Source organism: Gopherus flavomarginatus, chromosome 8 (genome assembly GCF_025201925.1).
Source record: "Gopherus flavomarginatus isolate rGopFla2 chromosome 8, rGopFla2.mat.asm, whole genome shotgun sequence".
Taxonomy (NCBI): Eukaryota; Metazoa; Chordata; order Testudines; family Testudinidae; genus Gopherus; species Gopherus flavomarginatus.
This window is the reverse complement of record NC_066624.1, coordinates 59,637,190-59,657,563: the sequence shown is the minus strand read 5'-3', so window position 1 is coordinate 59,657,563 and position 20,374 is coordinate 59,637,190. Positions and strand designations below refer to the sequence as shown.

The 20,374-nt window shown below is 46.8% G+C and overlaps 1 protein-coding gene across 1 annotated transcript in view; it reads left to right on the top strand.

The window, feature by feature from the left end:
- The window catches only part of RAB6B (RAB6B, member RAS oncogene family), a 147,268-nt gene extending 127,103 nt beyond the window's left edge, over positions 1-20,165 (top strand). Inside the window, 1 exon segment of the mRNA XM_050965662.1 lies at positions 11,891-20,165. Within this exon segment, the coding sequence (XP_050821619.1) occupies positions 11,891-11,955 (65 nt within the window). The 3' untranslated portion in view covers positions 11,956-20,165.
- The last annotated feature ends 209 nt before the right edge of the window (positions 20,166-20,374 follow it).

Genomic DNA, 20,374 nt, shown 5'->3' with positions numbered 1-20,374 from the left:
CCCATTGTTTCTGGGGAGTGTCAGTCTCAGGGTCCTGATTTCCCATTAACCCTTCCCCTTTCTTTTAGTACTGGAAGCTAACCAACCAAAACACCCCCACTGAATGTTAGGCCTGATCTACACTACATGTTTATAGCGAATTTAGCAGCGTTAAACCGAATTAACCCTGCACCCGTCCACACAACGAATACCTTTATATCAATATAAAAGGCTCCTAATACTGATGAGGGGAGTAGCGCTGAAATCAGTATTGCCATGTCGGATTAGAGTTAGTGTGACTGCAATTCGATGGTATTGGCCTCCAGGCGCTGTCCCACAGTGCACCATTGTGACTGCTCTGGACAGCAATCTGAACTCGGATGCACTGACCAGGTAGACAGGAAAAGCCCCGTGAACTTTTGAATTTCATTTCCTATTTGCCCAGCGTGGAGCTCTGATCAGCACGGGTGGCAACGCAGTCCCAAATCGAAAAAGAGCTCCAGCATGGACCGTACAGAAGATACTGGATCTGATCGCTGTTTGGGGAGACAAATCTGTTCTATCAGAGCTCCGTTCCAAAAGACGAAATGCCAGAGCATTTGAAGAAATCTCCAGGCTGTGATAGACAGAGGCCACAGCAGGGACTCAGCACAATGCTACGTGCAAGTGTAATGGAAAGCCAAAGAATCAAATGGACGCTCATGGAGGGAGGGAGAGGGGACTGAGGACTCGAGCTATCCCACAGTTCCCACAGTCTCCAAAAAGTATTTGCATTCTTGGCTGAGCTCCCAATGCCTGAAGGGTCAAAAACATTGTTGTGGGTGGTTCAGGGTATATGTCGTCATTTACACACACACCCGCCCCCAGTGAAAGAAAAGGGAAAAAAATCATTTCTAGCCTTTTTTCAATGTCACCGTATGTCTACTGGATACTGCTGGTAGACAGGGTGCTGCAGCGCTAAACAGCAGCATCCTCTCCTTTCCTTGATGGTAGATGGCATAATAGGACTGATAACTAGTGTCATCATCCTGTGAGTGCTCCTGGCTGGCCTTGCTGAGCTTTAAGCTCTGTCTCCTGGAGATTCACTCCTGGCTGGCATATCGTAGTAGCTGGAGGCTGTGCTCCTCTTCTCCCCCCCTTTAATGTCTAATGGAGATTCAGTCCTGCCTGGAATATCATAGCAGTGGGAGGCTGCGCTCTTCTCCCCCCCACCCTTTAATAACTAATGGAGATTCAGTCCTGCCTGGGCTATCATAGCAGCTGGAGGCTGCCTCCCCCTCATTTTATCTCACTAAAAAGTCAGTGTTTCTTATTCATGCATTCTTTATTACTTCATCACACAAATGGGGGGATAACTGCCACGATAGCCCAGGAGGGGTGGGGGAGGAGGAAAGCATTGGATGGGGCTGTTGCAGGGCCACCCCCTAGAATGGCATGCAGCTCATCATTTCTGCAGGATGTCGGGCTCTGACCCGTAGCGGCTGTGCTCTCTGGTTCTTTAGTAGGCTTGCCTCATATTCTAGGCAGGACTGACTCTATTTTTAGACAAAACATAAAGAAGGAAATGACCTGGGGAGTCATTCCCATTTTTGTCCATGCACCCCTGGCCGACCTCACCGAGGCCAGCCAGGAGCACCCATGATAGCAGCAGATGGTACAATAGGACTGGTAACTGTCATCGCCAATTTCCAAAGCAGCAGACGGTGCAATAGGGCTGGTAACCATCTCTGCTACCTTGCAAAGGCAAATGAATGCTGCTGTGTAGCACTGCAGTACCACATCTGTCAGCAGCATCCAGTACACATACAGTGAGAGTGAAAAAAGGTTAAATGGGCTCCATGGTTGCCATGCTATGGCATCTGCCAGGGCAATCCAGGGGAAAAGGACACAAAATGATTGTGGTTGCTTTCACGGAGGAAGGATTGAGTGACAACATTTACCCAGAATCAACCACAACACTGTTTTTGCACCATCATACATTGGGATCTCAACCTAGAATTCCAATGGGTGGGGGAGATTGCGGAAACTATGGGATAGCTACCCACAGTGCAACACTCTGGAAATCGACGCTAGCCTCGGTACATGGACGCACACCGCTGAATTAATGTGCTTAGTGTGGCCGCATGCATTCTACTTTATATATGATGTTTCCAAATACCGGTTTCCGTAAAATCAGAATAATCCCGTAGTGTAGACATACCCTTAGTAAGGGGACAGAAGTCCCCTTACACTTGCTACAAGGGGGTCCTGTAACTGCAATTACAGTACAGTGCCGCTGTGGCTATGCTTGCTGAGATCTGTGATTAGCGCTGATTCCTATCACCAGAAAGTTGGCTACATGACTGAGAGGAGTTACAACATGAATATGATGTAGTTAATATACCTGGATATACCCACAAGAGGTAATGATAAGTAATTCAGTGGTGTAGCTAACCCACTCGTGATATGAATGGTGCTGGTGATTACACACTGAAAAGCAAAGATCACACTTGAATTACACTGTAATTGCAATGTAGCCACACTTTAATCACACACTACCCATATTATAGTGTGATCAAAGTACCATAATACCATGAAGGAGACCATTGTTTTTCATGGTAATTTTGGCTCACATAAAGGCTCTGAACTCGACACATGGTAGGGCAAGAAGTGAGCAGCTTAGTCTGCAGCCAGAGGGATTTAGGTTGGCTACTAGGACAAACTTTCTAATTCTAAGGAGAATTAAGCTCTGAAACAGGTTCCCTAGGGAGGGCTGCAGAATCTCTGTCATTGGGAGATTTTAGAACAGGTTGGACAAGTGCCCTCAGAGACCATTTAGGTTTACTTGGCCTTGCCTTTGCCAAGGGAGCTGAACTTGAGATCCTCTTCAGCCCTACATTTCTATGATCACCTTAGCAGCACTGAGCCTTAGTTAAGTCAGTAGGGATCTCCCTAGCCAGAACTCATTGCAGGACCAGGGCCTAAACATATCAGGATCAGAAATCTTGCAGTACAACTCATCAATGCTTTGTGGACTGGAACGTTCAGATGAGATTGGGAAAGCCGATGAGCTTTGCGATGCTTGTTTGAAATATCCCTTTTGAGATTCGCCCCTCATTAGTTCTCAGCCATGAAGAGCATAACAAAGAGGATAAAGTCAACCGTTTGGTGGATTTACTCATGTCTCCCTGTGCTCCCCTCTCAAACCGCTCCTTTGCATTTGTGCTTCTGGATTACTGCTCAGCCATCCACTGGAGGAGCATCCGAGGGCAGATTTGGGGTATCAGGAAGCTTACAGGGCAAACTGCTCTGTACCCAGTGTGGAGGTAGACAGAAAACATTCCCTTCCGTCACTGCTAGACTCTGGCAGACACCAGTGGGCTCATTAGACCAAACCCATAATCCCCTTTCTCCAATTACTGAATGAACAAAAAGAAAAGCATCAATGTAGCGGTTCCTCCAGCTGGGTGGCTAATAGTTCTGCTCCAATTAAGATTTATTTATTACAGAGAAGTTCCCTGTTTTTAAATTAAACATAGCAATAATGACTCCCCCAGGACCAGGGGAGGGAGAGCGGCAAATAGTTCCTTAGTGAACAGTGCAAGGCAGGAGTGTTTTCTGAATGAGGGCAGCTCGTGTCAAGTTGCTATTGTCCCATGGTATTACCAAGGCTTCTCCTGATCTGAAGCACCTTGGGCCAATCCCAGTTAATATTTGCACAACACTGGCAGCTATTCAATGGTATTTATTGTGTGCTGCAGGAGGGGGTGTTCAGTACAGAAACCATTTGAGCTCTCTGATCAGTCCTTGTGCAGACGAGGGAGGGTTTAAACTGCCCCAGTGTGCTGTGAATGCTAAGTCCCAAGTCCTAGGGGCTCCCCCTTCCAAAAGGGCATTGATGTCAATGGCTCCCAGTTCAAGGGGGTGGCTCACCCTGAGTGGGGGGCACAGGGGTTGTGATAGCTGTGTGTTTTACTTAAATCTGTATGGATTTGCACTGCTTGGCTAAAGCGTCATCCAAAAGTAGGGTGACCAGATGTCCCTATTTTATAGAGACAGTCCTGATTTTTGGGTCTTTTTCTTATATAGGTTCCTATTACCCCCACACCCCCGTCCTGATTTTTCACATTTGCTGTCTGGTCACCCTATCCAGTAGGGTATTCAGTCTCTGTATGAAGCCTTCACGAGATGGAGACGCTAGTGAGTGTAGCCCCTCTTGTACCTGGGACAAACACAGTTCTTGGGTGGGGATCGTTTCCCCAGCATCGAGGGCACTGTGCAGGTTGGAAGTCAGTGTAACCACTCCAGGTGGGGACTCCAGGCTGGTCTGGATGAGACTGGCCAGCGAGGCAATGAGGCACACAGTGACTAACGTAATGGGCAGATTGACAGGTAGCTGGACAGGAGGAGGGGAAGGGGAGTTCAGAGTCAAGGATAGGCAGATAGCAGAGGTGGATGGCAGCTCAGCGCTGTGAGAGGGAATGAAGGAGACAGAGCTGCACTTGAGGATGTGCCCCTTAATCTGCAATGAGGTGTGCCGAGCTCAGGTAGTCTCAGGGGCAGGTCAGAGCCTGCGTGTGGCCCCTGGTGCAGATGGCCAGTTCTGTGATTCCACCCTCCCTCTCCCACATCCTTCCCTGGGGTCTGCCAGGCAGCCAGGCAACCGAATCAGTGTCCCTGAAGACTACGAGAGGGGATGGAACTGGAGCCTTTGGCCTCTCTTGTCCCTCAGATTTGCTGATAGCCCTGAGAGGTGATGAGGCTGAGCCCTTTCTTTAAAACCAGTTGCCATGGTCACTGAAGGTGACAGTGAGTCCCCCCGGTCAGCGATGGGGGGCAATGGAAAATCCATGTGAGGGGTAAATACACATGAGTGAGGAGCTATCCAGGTGCACTTGCCTTAAATTAACAGAGCTGGGGGCTGGTTTCTTCTTCTCCAAGCGCTGGCCTGGAGGCACCTAGGCAGGTGAGAGGGAGTGTGGAGCAGCAGCCAGCATCAAAGGCCAAGAGAAGCCTGTAGAAGTTGCTGACTCCATAGTGCCAGGACTCCACCCCCCCACAACAAAGCACTAGGAGGCGGCACAGAGGGGCCAATGCCTGGGACTGTGCCTGCCAGTTGTCTGGGCGTGCTGTGAGTGCTGCAGTCTCCTTCAGCCATGACCAGACAGACTCCAGTGTAGGCTCTGAAAATCCTAAATTTGATCCCCAGTTCAGCCAATGGAGCCAGGCAGAGTTTCAGAGCTGAAGGACACTCCGATTCCACAAAGGTCAGAGGCCTCAACAGCAGAGGAAATCCTAACACTGTCGCAGTGTCAGTGAAAGCCATCCATCTTCCCCACCAGGAACACTGTTCTGTGCCATCATTTCACTGAAGGCACCAGTACCTGGGCCAGGAGGAGATGTCTGCGAGCCTGGCCAGGCAGAACCGTTCCTCCTCGCAAGGCAGTGGCCCATGCTAATTATTCCTGTCCTTGTTGCCACGGGAGCAAAAGCTGCCTCCCAGGAAATGGCATGAGCTCTTGTGATGAGGTGTGCAGCTCATTAGCATTCCTGCTGTAGTGCAGCTCCTCTGCCCAGCACCCCACTCAGTGCTGCCTGCTGTGATCCCTTCCCACTCACAGCCGTGCACTAGGGGTGTCTGTCCACTGTGACGCTGAGCTGAGCCCCAGCAACCTCAAAGTGGGTCGGGCGCTCCCTCCTGATCCCAGTGGTGTGAAGGATTCTACAGAGCAGTGAGGCTGCCACCCCCGCAGCACTGTGCAGCATGCCCCCCCCCCACCAGTTTGAGCCCTAAGACTGAGATTTCCACAGCCACTAAGGGACCCCAGTTAATATTCATGGGAATTGGGCACCCAGATCCTTAAGGCAGCTTTGAAATGCTCTGCCCAGGTTCCTAGCCCTTCGGTGCTTGTTGCAGCCCTTGGTGCAGACATGGGCCTATGGCTGCCAGCATTGGCACCACTGGGCTGAGCAGACCTGCTCTAAGCCGAGCTAGAGGACATGGTGCTTAGGCAAATGATGACTGCCGGGAGCCCTGTCTACACTAGCGCTAGCACTGTGCTTTCACTTGTTTCCCGGATGTGCCAAACACTTGCAGCTCCAAGTGAAGTTGATGGGAACTAGGCACCTAACCTGCTTAGGTAAGAGATAGTCCATGAGGCACTCGTCTTCATCCATCGGTGCCTAACAACCTTTGACAATCTGGCCTAGAGAGCCGGTAGTCAGTTTTCTAGCTTTTCATGGCTCTGTGTCTCAAGTATCTCTTGCTGCAGCTCTAATATGGATCAGGCTGGGAAATAACACTTATCACCTTCTGTACTGAACATTCCACAAGCGCAATGGATTATCAGCCCATTGGCAGATCTATGGGGGGTAGGAGGTGGGCAGTTAAAAGTACTGTGATGGGTATTGGAGCCAGTGGTATCTGCCACATTTTCTCCTGGACTCTGCCTGGGCCTCTCCCTTCAGGGGCCTTCTGCTAGAGCCCAGATCCTCACAGGCACCTAACTCCCCCAGACTTGAGTGGCAAGGACATGGACCTGTCTCCTAACCCCTTCTCTGCAGCGCTTGTCCCTCCTGAGCCACCTGCCCTGAAGTCTTTGAGTCCTTGAGCTAGACATTTTGGCAAATGGATTAAAAACCATGGGAGAGAGCAAGGCAGAGGAATCCCAACCCCACCACACAGCAAACAGCATAGGGGCTGGCCATGTGGAACAATGAGCAGGGGTCTGGAGGGCAGTTTTTCCCACCCATGTATTCTGGGAGGGGTTTTTCTTTAATCTCCTTCCTCTGAAGCATCAGTGATGGCCAGATCTGGAGATGGGAAATTGGCTGGGGTGTGGCAGGGCTCTGAGATAGCAACATTCATTCTCTCACTCAGGGGCTGAGCTGGCTAGTTTTGGTTCAGATGCCCAGGGTCTAAGTGATTGCCTCACGGGGGAGAAAAGAATTTTCCCCAAAGTCAGATTGATATGGACCTCAGGGGTTTTCCACCTTCCTGTATAGCATTTGGGTGTGGGTCACTTGCCAGGATTATCTGAGTCGCTCTCACTTAATCGTTTTCCTGCCAGTGATGTCTAGTTGGCTTTTCTTCAATATCACCATCCAGTGATTTCCTCTCTATCTAGTTGGCAGCTGGTATCAAACAGAGTGCCCCAGGGGGTCTGTGCTGAGGCCAGTTTTGTTAAATATCTTCATTAATGATCTGGAGGATGGCGTGGACTGCACCCTCAGCAAGTTTGCAGATGACACTAAACTGGTAGGAGTGGTAGATACACTGGAGGGTAGGGATAGGATACAGAGGGACCTAGACAAATTAGAGCATTGGGCCAAAAAAAATCTGAGGTTCAATAAGGACAAGTGCAGAGTCCTGCACTTAGGACGGAAGAATCCCATGCACTGCTACAGACTAGGGACCGAATGGCTAGGAAGCAGTTCTACAGAAAAGGACCTAGGGGCTACAGTGGACGAGAAGCTGGATATGAGTCAACAGTGTGCCCTTGTTGCCAAGAAGGCTAACGGCATTTTGGGCTGTATAAGTAGGAGCATTGCCAGCAGATTGAGGGACGTGGTCATTCCCCCCTATTCGGCATTGGTGAGGCCTCATCTGGAGTACTGTGTCCAGTTTTGGGCCCCACACTACAAGAAGGATGTGGAAAAATTGAAAAGAGTCCAGCGGAGGGCAACAAAAATGATTAGGGGGCTGGGACACATGACTTATGAGGAGAGGCTGAGGGAACTGGGATTGTTTAGTCTGCTGAAGAGAAGAATGAGGAGGGATTTGATAGCTGCTTTCAACTACCTGAAAGGGGGTTCCCAAGAGGATGGATCTAGACTGTTCTCAGTGGTACCTGATGACAGAACAAGGAGTAATGGTCTCAAGTTGCAGTGGGGGAGGTTTAGGTTGGATATTAGGAAAAACATTTTCGCTAAAAGGGTGGTGAAGGACTGGAATGGGTTACTAAGGGAGGTGGTGGAATCTCCTCCTTAGAGGTCTTTAGGGTCAGGCTTGACAAAACCCTGGCTGGGATGATTTAGTTGGGGATTGGTCCTGCTTTGAGCAAGATGTTGGACTAGATGACCTCCTGAGGTCCCTTCCAACCCTGATGTTCTATGATTCTATGACCGACTAGCTAAGTGGCAGTTCTGCAGAAAAGGACCTGGGGATTACAGTGGATGAGAAGCTGGATATGAGTCAACAGTGAGCCCTTGTTGCCAAGAAGGCTAATGGCATGTTGGACTGCATTAGTAGGAACATTGCCAGCAGATCAAGGGAAGTGATTTGCACTGGTGAGACCACATCTGGAATATTGCATCCTGTTTTGGGCCCCCCCGACTACAGAAAGAATGTGAACAAATTGGAGAGAGTTCAGCAGAGGACAATGAAAATGATTAGGGGGTTAGGGCACAAGGCTTATGAGGAGAAGCTGAGGGAACTGGGTTTATTTAGTCTGCAGAAGAAAAGAGTGAGGGGCAGGGTTCCAAAGAGGATGGAGCTAGACTGTTCTCAGTGGTGGCAGATGACAGAACAAAGAGCAATGTTCTTCCAAGGGGAGTAGTGGGGGCAAAAGACATATCTGGCTTTAAGACTAAGCTTGATAAGTTTATGGAGGGGATGGTATGATGCACTAGCCTGATTTTGGCAATTAATTTGGCAATTGATCTTTGATTATCTGCAGGTAAGTATGCCCAGTGGTCTGTGATGGGATGTTAGATAGGTTGGGATCTGAGTTACTACAGAGAATTCTTTCCTGGGTGCTGGCTGGTGAGTCTTGCCCACATGCTCAGGGTTTAACTGATCGCCATATTTGGGGTCAGGAAGGAATTTTCCTCCAGGGCAGATTGGCAGAGACCCTGGAGGTTTTTTGCCTTCCTTTGCAGCGTGGGGCACGGGTCACTTGCTGGAGGGTTCTCTGCAGCTTAAGGTCTTCAAACCACAATTTGAGGACTTCAATAACTCAGACATAGGTTAGGGGTTTGTTATAGAAGTGGATGGGTGAGATTCTGTGGCCTGCATTGTGCAGGAGATCAGACTAGATGATCATAATGGTCCCTTGTGACCTTAAAGTCTATCAGTCTAAGTAGCAGTGGGGGAGATCTAGGTTGGATATTAGGAAAAACTGTGTAATTAGGAGTGTGGTGAAGCACTGGAATGGGTTACCTAGGGAAGTGGTGGAATTTCCATCCTTAGAGGTTTTTAAGGCCTGGCTTGACAAAGCCCTGGCTGGAATTATTTAGTTGGTGTTGGTCCTGCTTTGAGCAGGGCATAGGAGTAGATGACCTGAGATCTCTTCCAACCCTAATTTTCTATGATTCTATCATTCAGTTAAGGGGGCCTCAGGCATGGGTGCACCTCAGTCCCTCCCAGTCTCTCCCATGGCATGTAATAGTATAGTCTCCTGAGGGGCTGTAATACTTTGGTCGCATTTCAGGTGTTGGGTTTAGTGTGCGAGTGCTTGGTGGGGCTGGTGACCTGTGAAGTACAAGAGGTCGGATGAGATGAGCTGGTAGTCCCTTGGGAGGATTCAGGGAAGAAGCTAGTTTAAGGCAAGATGAGAACCTGATGTCCTTTCTTGGAACCATTAGGGTGGGATACTCGGGTCCAGGAGGCCAGGATCAGCCTTGAGCCTTAACATACCTGCTTGTTGAGACATTCCTGCATTCCCAGGCTGGCAAGTGGCTTGTCACACTGAAGGGTCTGCCTGTCTGCAGCACATCAGCCAGCTCATTATTTTTTAATGAATTTATCTGTGCGTGCGTTGGCAGCCACAGCTCTCGGAATTGGCTGTGGCTGTTCATGTGCACTTCAGTTCAACTCTTTGTTTGGGGAAGCCTATGAATTATTAAATCAGCGGCATTTAGTGCACAGCCAGATGGAATTGCTGTGTCGTTTTAAAGCAGCAGCAGCAGCATGTGGCATTAGGGCCAGGAGAGGTTTGGCCTCCTGAGTTCCACGACATTTGTCACAGCAGAACGAGGGCCTTTCGTCCTGCTACGTGAGAGCAGGGTGGGGTACTTGCAATTTTGCTTCCATGTTTTATGGCTAGTGTACAAGTTTATAGCTTATTTGGCACCTTCCCTAGGAGGAAAATAGCTGGTGGGGGTCGGGGGAGGCAGTACCCTATTGCAAAGCTTCCCACACAGCTTCTTTCTGTAGCAAACTCCCCACTAGAGCCTTTGGAGGACAGATACATCTCACTGCAGTCAGAGGTGTAGGTCCAGGTGGGTAAACCTATGCACACTAGCTTTGAGCAAGCTTGTGTCTAAAAAGCAGCGTGGCCATGGTGGTGTGAGGGGCTAGCCCCCTGGGTCCATGCCTTGGCTCCCAGGTGGGCCTGTATGCGGAACAGCTAGCCCAGCTCACTGCTTGCAATACCGTGGCTACTAGGATATTTTTAGCACACTAAATCTATCAAAGCTGTCGCAGGTATGTCTGCCCAAGCTGGCAGTTACACCCCCAGCCCCAGCCCAGACAAACCCAAAGAGAAAGAGGGAGGGATACGTGTTCCCCATCCAACTCTTGCCCCAGCACCTGAGAAATGCAGCTGCTCTGTTGCTGCCAGGGCCTGTTGTGGGATAGCAGAATCTCCCAGCTAAAAAAATCATCTCCCTGCCTTGGCCGAGAAATAGTTCCCACTGAAATCAACTAATAGGTGCTGCCATAATAGTGATACAAAGAACTTCCATCCAGTGGGATTGAGAGTCTCCACCATGGCACTTTTTTCACCGGGGACACATGACATGAATGATCCGGTCTTCAGACTTGGGTGTGCTGCGTGGTAACACATGATGCCCATGCCCAGCTCACTTCAATAGCTGAATGCAAGGTCCACTGGGGCCTGCCCAGTGACTGAGCCTATAAGAAGCCAATGCTACAAACCATTGAGTAGGGGGGGAGTCATTGCATTTCAGAGCGTTCTATTGATTTAACCATTTCAGTGTTTGGCCTAATTAGACTCAAGTTAGTGCAGGCAAGGAGTTACCTACAGCCATCACATGGGAATCAGTTACTAATTAATTATTCCCAGGAAGCGCACCAAAGGTGTCCCCTCCCTCAGCAGTGGCCGTGAAACTCGGTCAGTGAACACTTTCCACCTGCCACAGCCTCTTGTCTCCGGTAACTGAAAAGTTCCTCCTCCATTTGCACTGCTTAGACCTGAGACTTAACTCCAGTCTGCTGGCTTCATTTAGGAAAAATGATGCCCCAGCAGGCTGGGGACAGATCATCTGTGGGCAGGCTGGAGATAAATACACCACTAAGACCTGCCATTCAAAAGCAGCCCAGGCCATTCTGTAATGTGTCCACCGAGTTACTGGCCGTGCAGGTTGTGCCTGATAAGCAGATCAGTGTTGTAATGAGAACATGATGCACAGCTAAAGATTTTTTTATGTGTTTGTGTGAGAGAGAGCGAGAGCACATTCCATCAATGCTGCTGGCAGTCTATGTGTACCATGAGAGAAAGAATGAACCACTTGGTCTGCTTCAAAGTGGGTGTCTGGGTGAACTAATTGTCTGCTGTCCCCTCTGGAGACATGAGTTCAGTTGCAGATTTCGGTCCCATGTGATTTGAGTTTGGTGCTTTTGTCTTAGAGGGTATTTGTCTGCTAACGCCCCTGCCCAACTCAGCACACTTGGTAATCTCTGCCCAGATCAAATCAGAGGACACTACAAGTCTGAATGGAAGTGCCTTGGCAGAAATTTTGGGGGTCCTCTGTGTGTGGAGCAGAAGTGCCGTAGAGATGGCTGAGGGTGTTTATACACAGCACCAACCTGCACTGTGCTTGCTGCCAGTCAGTGTATCACTTCCATGCACACTAAAATTAATTACCACCTGCCAGAAATTAAGCAGCGGTAACTACCCCAGCACCCAGAATACACAGGTTTATCTTAAATAACGATATCATCGTCCTTAACCTTCCTTTCCTCTATCAGTGATTGACATCAAGTTGGACAAACCACAGGATCCTCCAGCCAGTGAAGCCGGGTGTTCTTGCTAATACAGAGCACAGGATTGGTCAGCTTCATTTGATACCACACGCTTGTTCTGTTGCTTCCTATTGGTTAGCTTCCTAAAGAAACAAATTGAGTTATCAGATGGGGGAGGATTTTTTTTCTCTCTGTCTCTGGGGATGGGTGGGTGGGAATGTTCAGATCACGTCACTCTTAACAGCTGTTACTGAAACTTATTATTTTTTTGGTTTGGTTGTAATATATTGTACTTTATTAAAATTGCCAAAAACAGTTCAACATTTAAAAAGGAAAGTTTAAATCATGTGTATACAACTTTTTGCCAGAAGAAAAGTAGTGACTTTGGGTTTTTTGGAAGGAGATTGGTCTTTTGTTTTTGTATATTTGTAAACTTACAGAAAAACTCTCCAGAATACTACAGTCTGGTTAGTTTCAGCATCTGACATAGGACATCGCTAGTAGAAAACTAGTCCCTGATTAGTTAAACAAAATGTTAACTGTACAGTAAAAGATTTGACGGTAGAACAAATCATACTGCAAATACACAAAATAAGTGTGTGATGTAATAGCTCTAACTATATCTCTATATCTCCATATACAGATTTAGAGCGGGGTGGGCAAACTGCGGCCCATGGGCCGGATCTGGCCCATGAGCCGTTTTAAGCTGGTCCGCAAGCTGTACCATGCAGCTTGGCCCTGCTCCGGCCAGGGTGCTGAGTCGGGGGCCGTACCACGCAGCTTAGCCCTGCTCCAGTGAGGGCGCTGGGTTGGACCACATGGCTCTGCTCCACTCCAGCACTGGGTCAGGGACAACACTACGTGGCTCAGCCCTGCTCCAGTATTCTAGCCGGGGCACAGGGTCAGGGCTGCACCACGTGGCTTGGCCCTGCTCTGGCCAGGGCCTGCACCACGCAGCTACAGGAAGACATGGCATGGCCCCGCTCCAGCTCCTACATGCTCCAGTGGCCCCCTACAGCGCTCCAATTGGAACTGCAGTGGCGGTGCCTGAGGATGGGGCAGCCTTCAGAGCCACCTGGCAGCACCTCCATGTAGGAGCCAGAGAAGGGACATGCTGCTGCTTCCGGGAGCCACTTGAGGTAAGCGCAGCTTGGAACCTGCACCTCTGAGCCTCTCCCCACATCCCAACCCTCTGCCCTTTCCCCTTCCCCCAGCCCTGATCCCCCTCCTGGTCTCCAAACCCCTCAGTCCCAGCCCAGAGCACCCTCCTACCCCCCAAACTCCTCATCCCCGGCCCCACCCCAGAACCTGCAGCCCTTCCCACACCCCAACCCCAATTTTGTGTGCATTCATGGCCCGCCATACAATTTCTATTCCCTGATGTGGCCTTTAGGCCAAAAAGTTTTCCCACCCTGATTTAGAGAGATATAAACAGAGGGGGAAATGTATGATAAGGGTAGTAAAATACACTTGTTATCTCATGTCTTAGGGTTGACTACCCAACTCCCAGACGGTGAGACAGAGTGTTCATTACATGCAAGTCTCACTATCATGCATTACACAGTATTATACCATCCCAGAGGAGGTATGTGCAGAGCTACTGATATAGCAATCAATGTTTTTAAGACTTTTTAGTTGTTAATGTTGTATGGCATAGTTCTTAAAGTATAATGTACTGGTGTTTTTTTTTTTTCCCTCATGGATATAGAATAAGAGACACACACATGCTATAGTGACTATATTGAAAAAACTACATTACTATCATTAAAAAGTATGGTTGTCCCATGGAATTCCATTCACCATGGTTAACAGTGGCCACCATTTTGTATTCGCCCTTGAATAGGAGTAAGTGCCTGCAAAGAGTTGGTACCTTTATAAAAAAATTCCTGTTCCTGTTGGAAAGCTCCTGTTTGAGCCTGAGCAATATTCAGATGTGTTTCACTTTCAATGGGGATTGAGCGCTAAGTGTCCACCCACTCTTCCAGCTCCAAAATGGTGGCCAAAGTTTGGCAACTCCTATAGATAAGGAGCAAAATCATGTAGATCACTGCAAAATCATGAAGTTTGTCCAGTGGGGCCACCACACTTTTCAACTGACAGGCCTATACATGATGGTTGCTCTTTATTATGGAACATTTTCTGTATGATTAAAAAAAGTCAGGTGGCTGATGAATCGGGGAGGGTGGGGGGAGGTCTTGGCTTCTGAAAAGGGAAGACTGTTTTGGTAACATGGATGTAATTTTTGTATTGTGTACACACATTTTACATATATCTATAAAGCATCCATTCGCTCACACAAAGGCACATGCACACGCATACGTACACACCCACCCACACCGAATAAAGTTTTTGTTTCACCCGCTGTTGTTATGACATGCAACTGCGTTAGACAACAGTTGTGGAAAATGAAATGTTTGGGAACAAGAAGTTCTTGTTATTGTCAAATAACTTGTGATTTTTCATCTCATCAATAAAATAACACATAGATGTGCATGCAGTGAGAAAAAAATGCACATGGAAACAGCTCCACATCCACTACATCTGTATATGAGAGTTGTGCAGATGCACACTCTGTGTAAACACACACACACACACAGAACAATGGTGGTTGTCGAAAGAGTGCCTGTTACCTCACAGCAATTTAAACCAATTCAGTGTCACTTGGATTGCAGTGTATTGTATTATCTTTAGTACAGTACTTGGCCTGAGTGACAAGATACTGTGTGAACTTAATGAATGTACTGATTTTTGCTTTATGAAGTAGCTTTCCTCGTGCAATATTCCTGTAGAAAAATAAACCTCCCCCTCCCACACACAGATGCGCACACACAATCTGGAGAACCTTTAGCCTTTTTCTTTTCCTCGCATCAGTAGCGTTAGAGAAGTGATTGCCGAGCTTCAGTATAAGAGTCGCTTGTCTCAATGTGACCTGCAGCCAGACCTCAATATGAGGTATTTAGAATTTCCTTTATCTCCTCCCTGGTTGCGTTAGTAATCAGTTCTGCTTGGCCATAAAGCAATTTTCTGACTCTCTCTGCTCCCCCCCTTTCCCCCTTGTCACATCACTTGCATAGGCTCTCATGTCATGTAGACTTTAATTTTTTCCAGTCTCATACTATGTTCCATTCATTGTGTTAATAACCAGATCTCTTTATTTGCTACATTGTCATCACTGTACATTCCACTCCTGTTTGTCTCCCATGCTGTCTGGAATACAGTGTTGTTAAATTTCATTCAGAAACCTGAAACGGAACCTTGACTTAGCCCTTTGCTGGGGGTGATGCTATCTGAGCTGACTTGTCATTGGCTGCACAAGAGCCAGTCATGTGGAACCGTACAAGGGCAGAAGGACATGGACCTCTATGGTACAGAAAATCCCTGGGGCATAACTGATTTAAACAGTTACCAGTAAGACTCCCTCCAATTTTACTTCTCTAGCATACTTCACGGGAACACCAGAGAGCACTTTGCAAATGATAAAACCAGATGAAATGGAAAAAAAAGTAAGAGAAAAATCAGTGCTAACCAAATCATTTTAAAAGGCTATCTAAGTCTAACTAGCGACTTGCTATTCATCTCAGTGTCAAGAGGTGAAAGCGTGCTGGAGAGGTTATTGTGCTTTGACATATTTTCAGTGTAACTAATGTAGACTTCTGAAGAAAGGCCAGGGCAGTGATGACTCCAAGAATATTAGCTTTGGAAACAGGAGAAATGGAACCCCCCTCAGAAGAAGCAACTGGGGTGGATAGATGAGCACTGCGTTGGAGGGACCCATCAAGAAAAGTTCTTCCTTGTCAGTCTTCATTCAGAGCTGTAGTATCGGAATGAAAACTATGTCAAGACAATGAGCAGCTGCCAGTTCCACAGCAGTGAGCGTTGGCAATAGGCACCATGGGTTGCTGTCTCGTGCAGGGCTGCTGGGTGTCTATGTGGCACTAGGGATACTCTAACAAGAAACAGGAGACCTACTGAGAGGCCTGTGCTTCCTGCAGTGCTCAGACAGACACCTCATCCCCATCTCAGGGATGAAGGAGAATGTGGAGCCAATGTGAGGGAGTTGAAACAGCCCCTACCAGAGGAGGACAGTCCCCTAATGGATCCCAGAAGGGAAAGGAAAAAAAGAACAGACTCTCCACTCCAGAAGACATGAAAAAACTACTGGATCCCCCTTCTCCCAGAGGAGAAAACAGGCCCCTGGCATCTCAAAGGGGAGCAATATGAGAGAGAAAGGAATGATGGAGGAAGGTGAGAACAACGGGAGAAAAGGGAAAGAAGAGCTGAGAGGGAGAGAAAGGGTTAAGAAAGAAGAGAAAGAGAAAAAGAAACTGAGATCAATGTACCAGGAAGGAGTGTGAGAATATATAGATGGGGAAGATAGGGAGATGACTAATAAGGAGGTGAAGACAGGCTGAATAAGATAGAAGAGAAGCCTGGAGAGATGCCCTGAGTGTATTAGAAATGCCAGAGAGAGCTAGTCAGATGGAGGAGAGGAAAATGGGCAGAGAAAAAAAATAATTGAAATCTTCTCAAATGCACAGACAAACTAGACTGAAGAAAAGAGACAGTGCAGAGGGGGAAGAAGAAGGAAGGATAGATTTCAATTCAATTGAAAAGCTTAATGTCAAATGTTACAATAAGATACACATAAATGTTAGTTTTTAGGTATTAGGGGACATGGTAGTTTAGGGCTTGGGAACCACGTTTGGAGATAGGATGTGTGAGTGGGGAGCATGAGGTAGGGGTCTATCATTCTTGTGCATGGGGCTAGAGATTAATCCTAGGAGAAGTGCCTTCCCAGTGGTGATATTGGACTGGGTGATATTTATACCCACTTTTGCAAGCATCTTATGGGAAATATGCAAATAAGTTTGAAGGCCCAATGGTTTTGATTGATATGAATCTTATTCTGTCTCCATCTGCCCCAGAACTAGATAGCTTTTATGTACATCTGACACCAGAGACCATTGGTGGCCATCACCAGTAACTTATTGACCCAAAAGTGCATGTAAATCTAGACTAAAGCAGAAACCAAACTCTCCCTCGGGACATCTTTGAAACCATACATGAAACAATAGAAGAGCAGGGGCCCATGGTAACAAATTGCAGGTGTTCAGGCAGATAAGACTGAAGCTAGGTGAGTCCATAGCAGATAAACTAATTAATGCAATGTTCCAAACACTGTGTCCCACATAAGAGTTCAATGGGAACACAAAATCCCAGAACTGCAGATATATCCTAGAGTAGTCCCCCATGCTTTTAGTGGGAAAAATCAACAGCAGACTGAGATACGTTAAATAACTTATTCTATTAGAAGTACCAATGGAATTAGGTGCCTGTCTCCTCAAAAATCTGTTAAAGGGGATATGGTAATTAACAGAATTTCCCCGGAGAGCCTAGGTTTCCTTACAAACTCATATTACCTTAAAATAAGACAATACCTTCTCAACAATGTTCTGGGACTGCCCAAGATGGACATATGTGAGGGTGACTAGATATTTAAAAACAAGAGGACTGACAGAGATTAGCTGGGCAAACAGGTGTGGTTGATATTCCAAGCAAAAGAGTAGAGAAAGTGTTTGCAACTTTTGGAAGACAGACCATTACCCATGTAACAGACCACCAGAACTCTAACCAGGACAAGATAATCTTGTGGCTCATTTAAGAATAAAATAGTATATATTGCTCACCTCAGAACTTTTCTATAACCACATAAAGTATGAAGTTGTTCCAGATAGAGAGCAAGCCCAGGAAAACTTTACAGCCAGCAATCACTCTCCCTCATCTTCCTGAGCAAACTCGTATTAAAGAAAGCAATGAGTGGCAGAAATCTGCATTCATCTCCCCTTGATAGCAGTAACATCAGTCAAATAATTTGTTGTGGGATTATAGAGATCAACCCACTCTTTACTAATGAACAGTCTTAGAATTTAGGAAATCAGAGGGGGCAGTCTGGAGTTACTTAGAGAGAGCAAGGAAGTAAAATGAGGATTGCTGGATAGAAATAGGAGAAGGAGTGGCAATGATGTGAGGAAGAGGAAAAAAGACTGAAGTGGTGAGAAAAAGTGATGGCTAGACACACGATGTCTATAGTAGAAGCCGCCAAAGAAATGATCAAATGAGAGTTCATACATAAACATTAACATGCTGAGTTAAGCCAAAAGTGATGTAAATTCTTAATGTCACCCACCGAGGAAGCAGCTACCCCATCTAACATGAGTTCTTAAAAACCTATATGGACATCAGGCTTGTTCTTAGATAGGTCAGAGTCAAAACAAGAAGTGAACAGGGCTGCAGACAAAAGTGGACACGTTAAGAGACCAATGCACAAAGTCAAAAAAACCCAATAGTGCTGCATCCTCTAGCTCAGTTAGACAGATGAGGACCATAGCAAATGCATAAAGCACTGGTGAAGTCTCCCTGAAAAGGATGATGCCCATTGAGTCCAGCCAGATTTCAATAACTGTAACAGAAGCCTGGTGTTGAGGATAAGCAATCTTTTGTAGCATTGGGGCTTATCCCTCAGGCACTGCACTCTTAACAGAGCCAAAGTCAAGTTTCTGTATTACCATGTCTGAATAAGATATTCCAGAGCTTAAAGTCAGATAGCTGGACACTTTTGGGACATGGCGAAACTTCCAAAAAGAACGTATAAGAACCATTAAACCCACATGATGGCATTTGGGAGATGTAGGAAGTCCCAGAGCCTTGCAAATTGCAGTCAGGGCACCAAGAAAAGAAGCAGAATCAAATTGTCTCTACTTTCTCAGGGAAGTCAAAGGAGAACACACTAAGGATGTGGGAGATATAAAGGGGGAGTGAGGAACATGTTACAGGATTATTTTCCAGGCTAGGATCCTGGCCAATCTGTTGCCATCAATAAATATGAGACCCCTGAACAGGAAAACCAGCTTCTAAGAGAAGAGTGTCAGGAGAGAAAGTCATAGCCATGTTACATGGCAACAGTGGCCCCAGAACGTGACACAGCCCCCTCTGCTCTGACACTGAAGTTCAATTGCTCTTACAAGAAGACAGAGCCTCATCATATACTGAGACATGTCTTTACAACTCTCTATCCCTCGCTGCTCTCCCCTTTCCTCTATGAGTCTAGATTGCTCCCACTCCAGAAGACCTTGGAGGTTCAGAAGGTGACACTCTTCCCTCTCACTCAGCACAGAACCAATACCACAGCTCCATGCTGAAGGGCTCCATGCTGTTGGAGGTGTCCTCATTCACACTTGTGCTTGTTGAAAAAAAAAACCTGTTATTTTTTGCAGCAGGAGGGATGCTAGCTCTGGCCAAATTTTTATGAGGGAAATTACATCCTATCTAAATTCTCCCAGAAATTTCAGTTGTACGTGATATTATTACTCACTTGATGTCCTAAACTGTTGTGTCGTACTAATGCGTGTGTAATTAAAAAGTTGCTATGGTCAACTTCAGCGGTGGCTGCATTTCAGCTATGATGTGATTCCTGTATGTACTGTGTATAGTTTGTGTTTCACTTTGAGGGATGCACATGCATAAGTATCAGATTATCAATGCCTCCAAACCAGCCCATTGAGCAAACAGCACCAGGATTCTTTGCAGCTACTCAACATGAGGGATGAAACTAAATGGATAACTAGCCTCTGATTTCAACCCTTAAAGCTGGCAAAAAGATGCACAAATACATCCAAGGCATTGCTTTGGGGTTATCAGAAAACAAAGCAAGAACCTACCAGCGTTGGGATTTAAAGTGGCTCACATCAAACATAAGTTCTGATAAGTGTAAGAAACAAATAAAACATTCACAGTGATGGTCAAATGATAAATGAAATGAGCGTAAAACTGAAAACTTAATCAAAACCAACCTGCACGGGGAAATTACAAATTAACTAGAGAGAGCTAAAATGGTTCTTTACTGGGTACATCAAAGTTATCACAAAGGAAGCCAAACAGCCACTGCCTTGGATTAGTCAACAAGCTTTTAAGTTACTCCACCAAAGCGATGGCTTTCCTGGCTTGTGGGACCAAAATCACATTGTGGGTTGTCTGTTGAGTAGCCTTACTCCATCCTCCCTTCTCACCCTTCTCATCTTCCCTTTCTACCCCTCACTCCGACTCCTCCCTCATCACTTGACTGGCTGTAGGCAGTTCTCATCATGGTGTTTCAGTTTCTTGTTGGCTCAGAGGGTGCAGACTGCCATGTTAACCTTCCATAAAACTGTGTATAAAAGACTTAGCATGTTAGTCAAACAAACAATAAACTGACTTCTTCTCAAACACAGTCTCTTGCGTGGGTTTTTTCAGTGACAGAATGTACTCTCCCAATGGATTGTTTCCAAGGGCTGCCTTATTAAAGCCAACATCTATGTAACACACTGGCCAAGTGGAATATGTAGGATAAGAGCCTGCTACTGCTACCTGATAATGGATTTAATCTTTTAGCTCAAATGATCTAGGCTTGTTCTTTTGGTGATGAGTTCTGTGAGGAGGTCACTCATTACTATA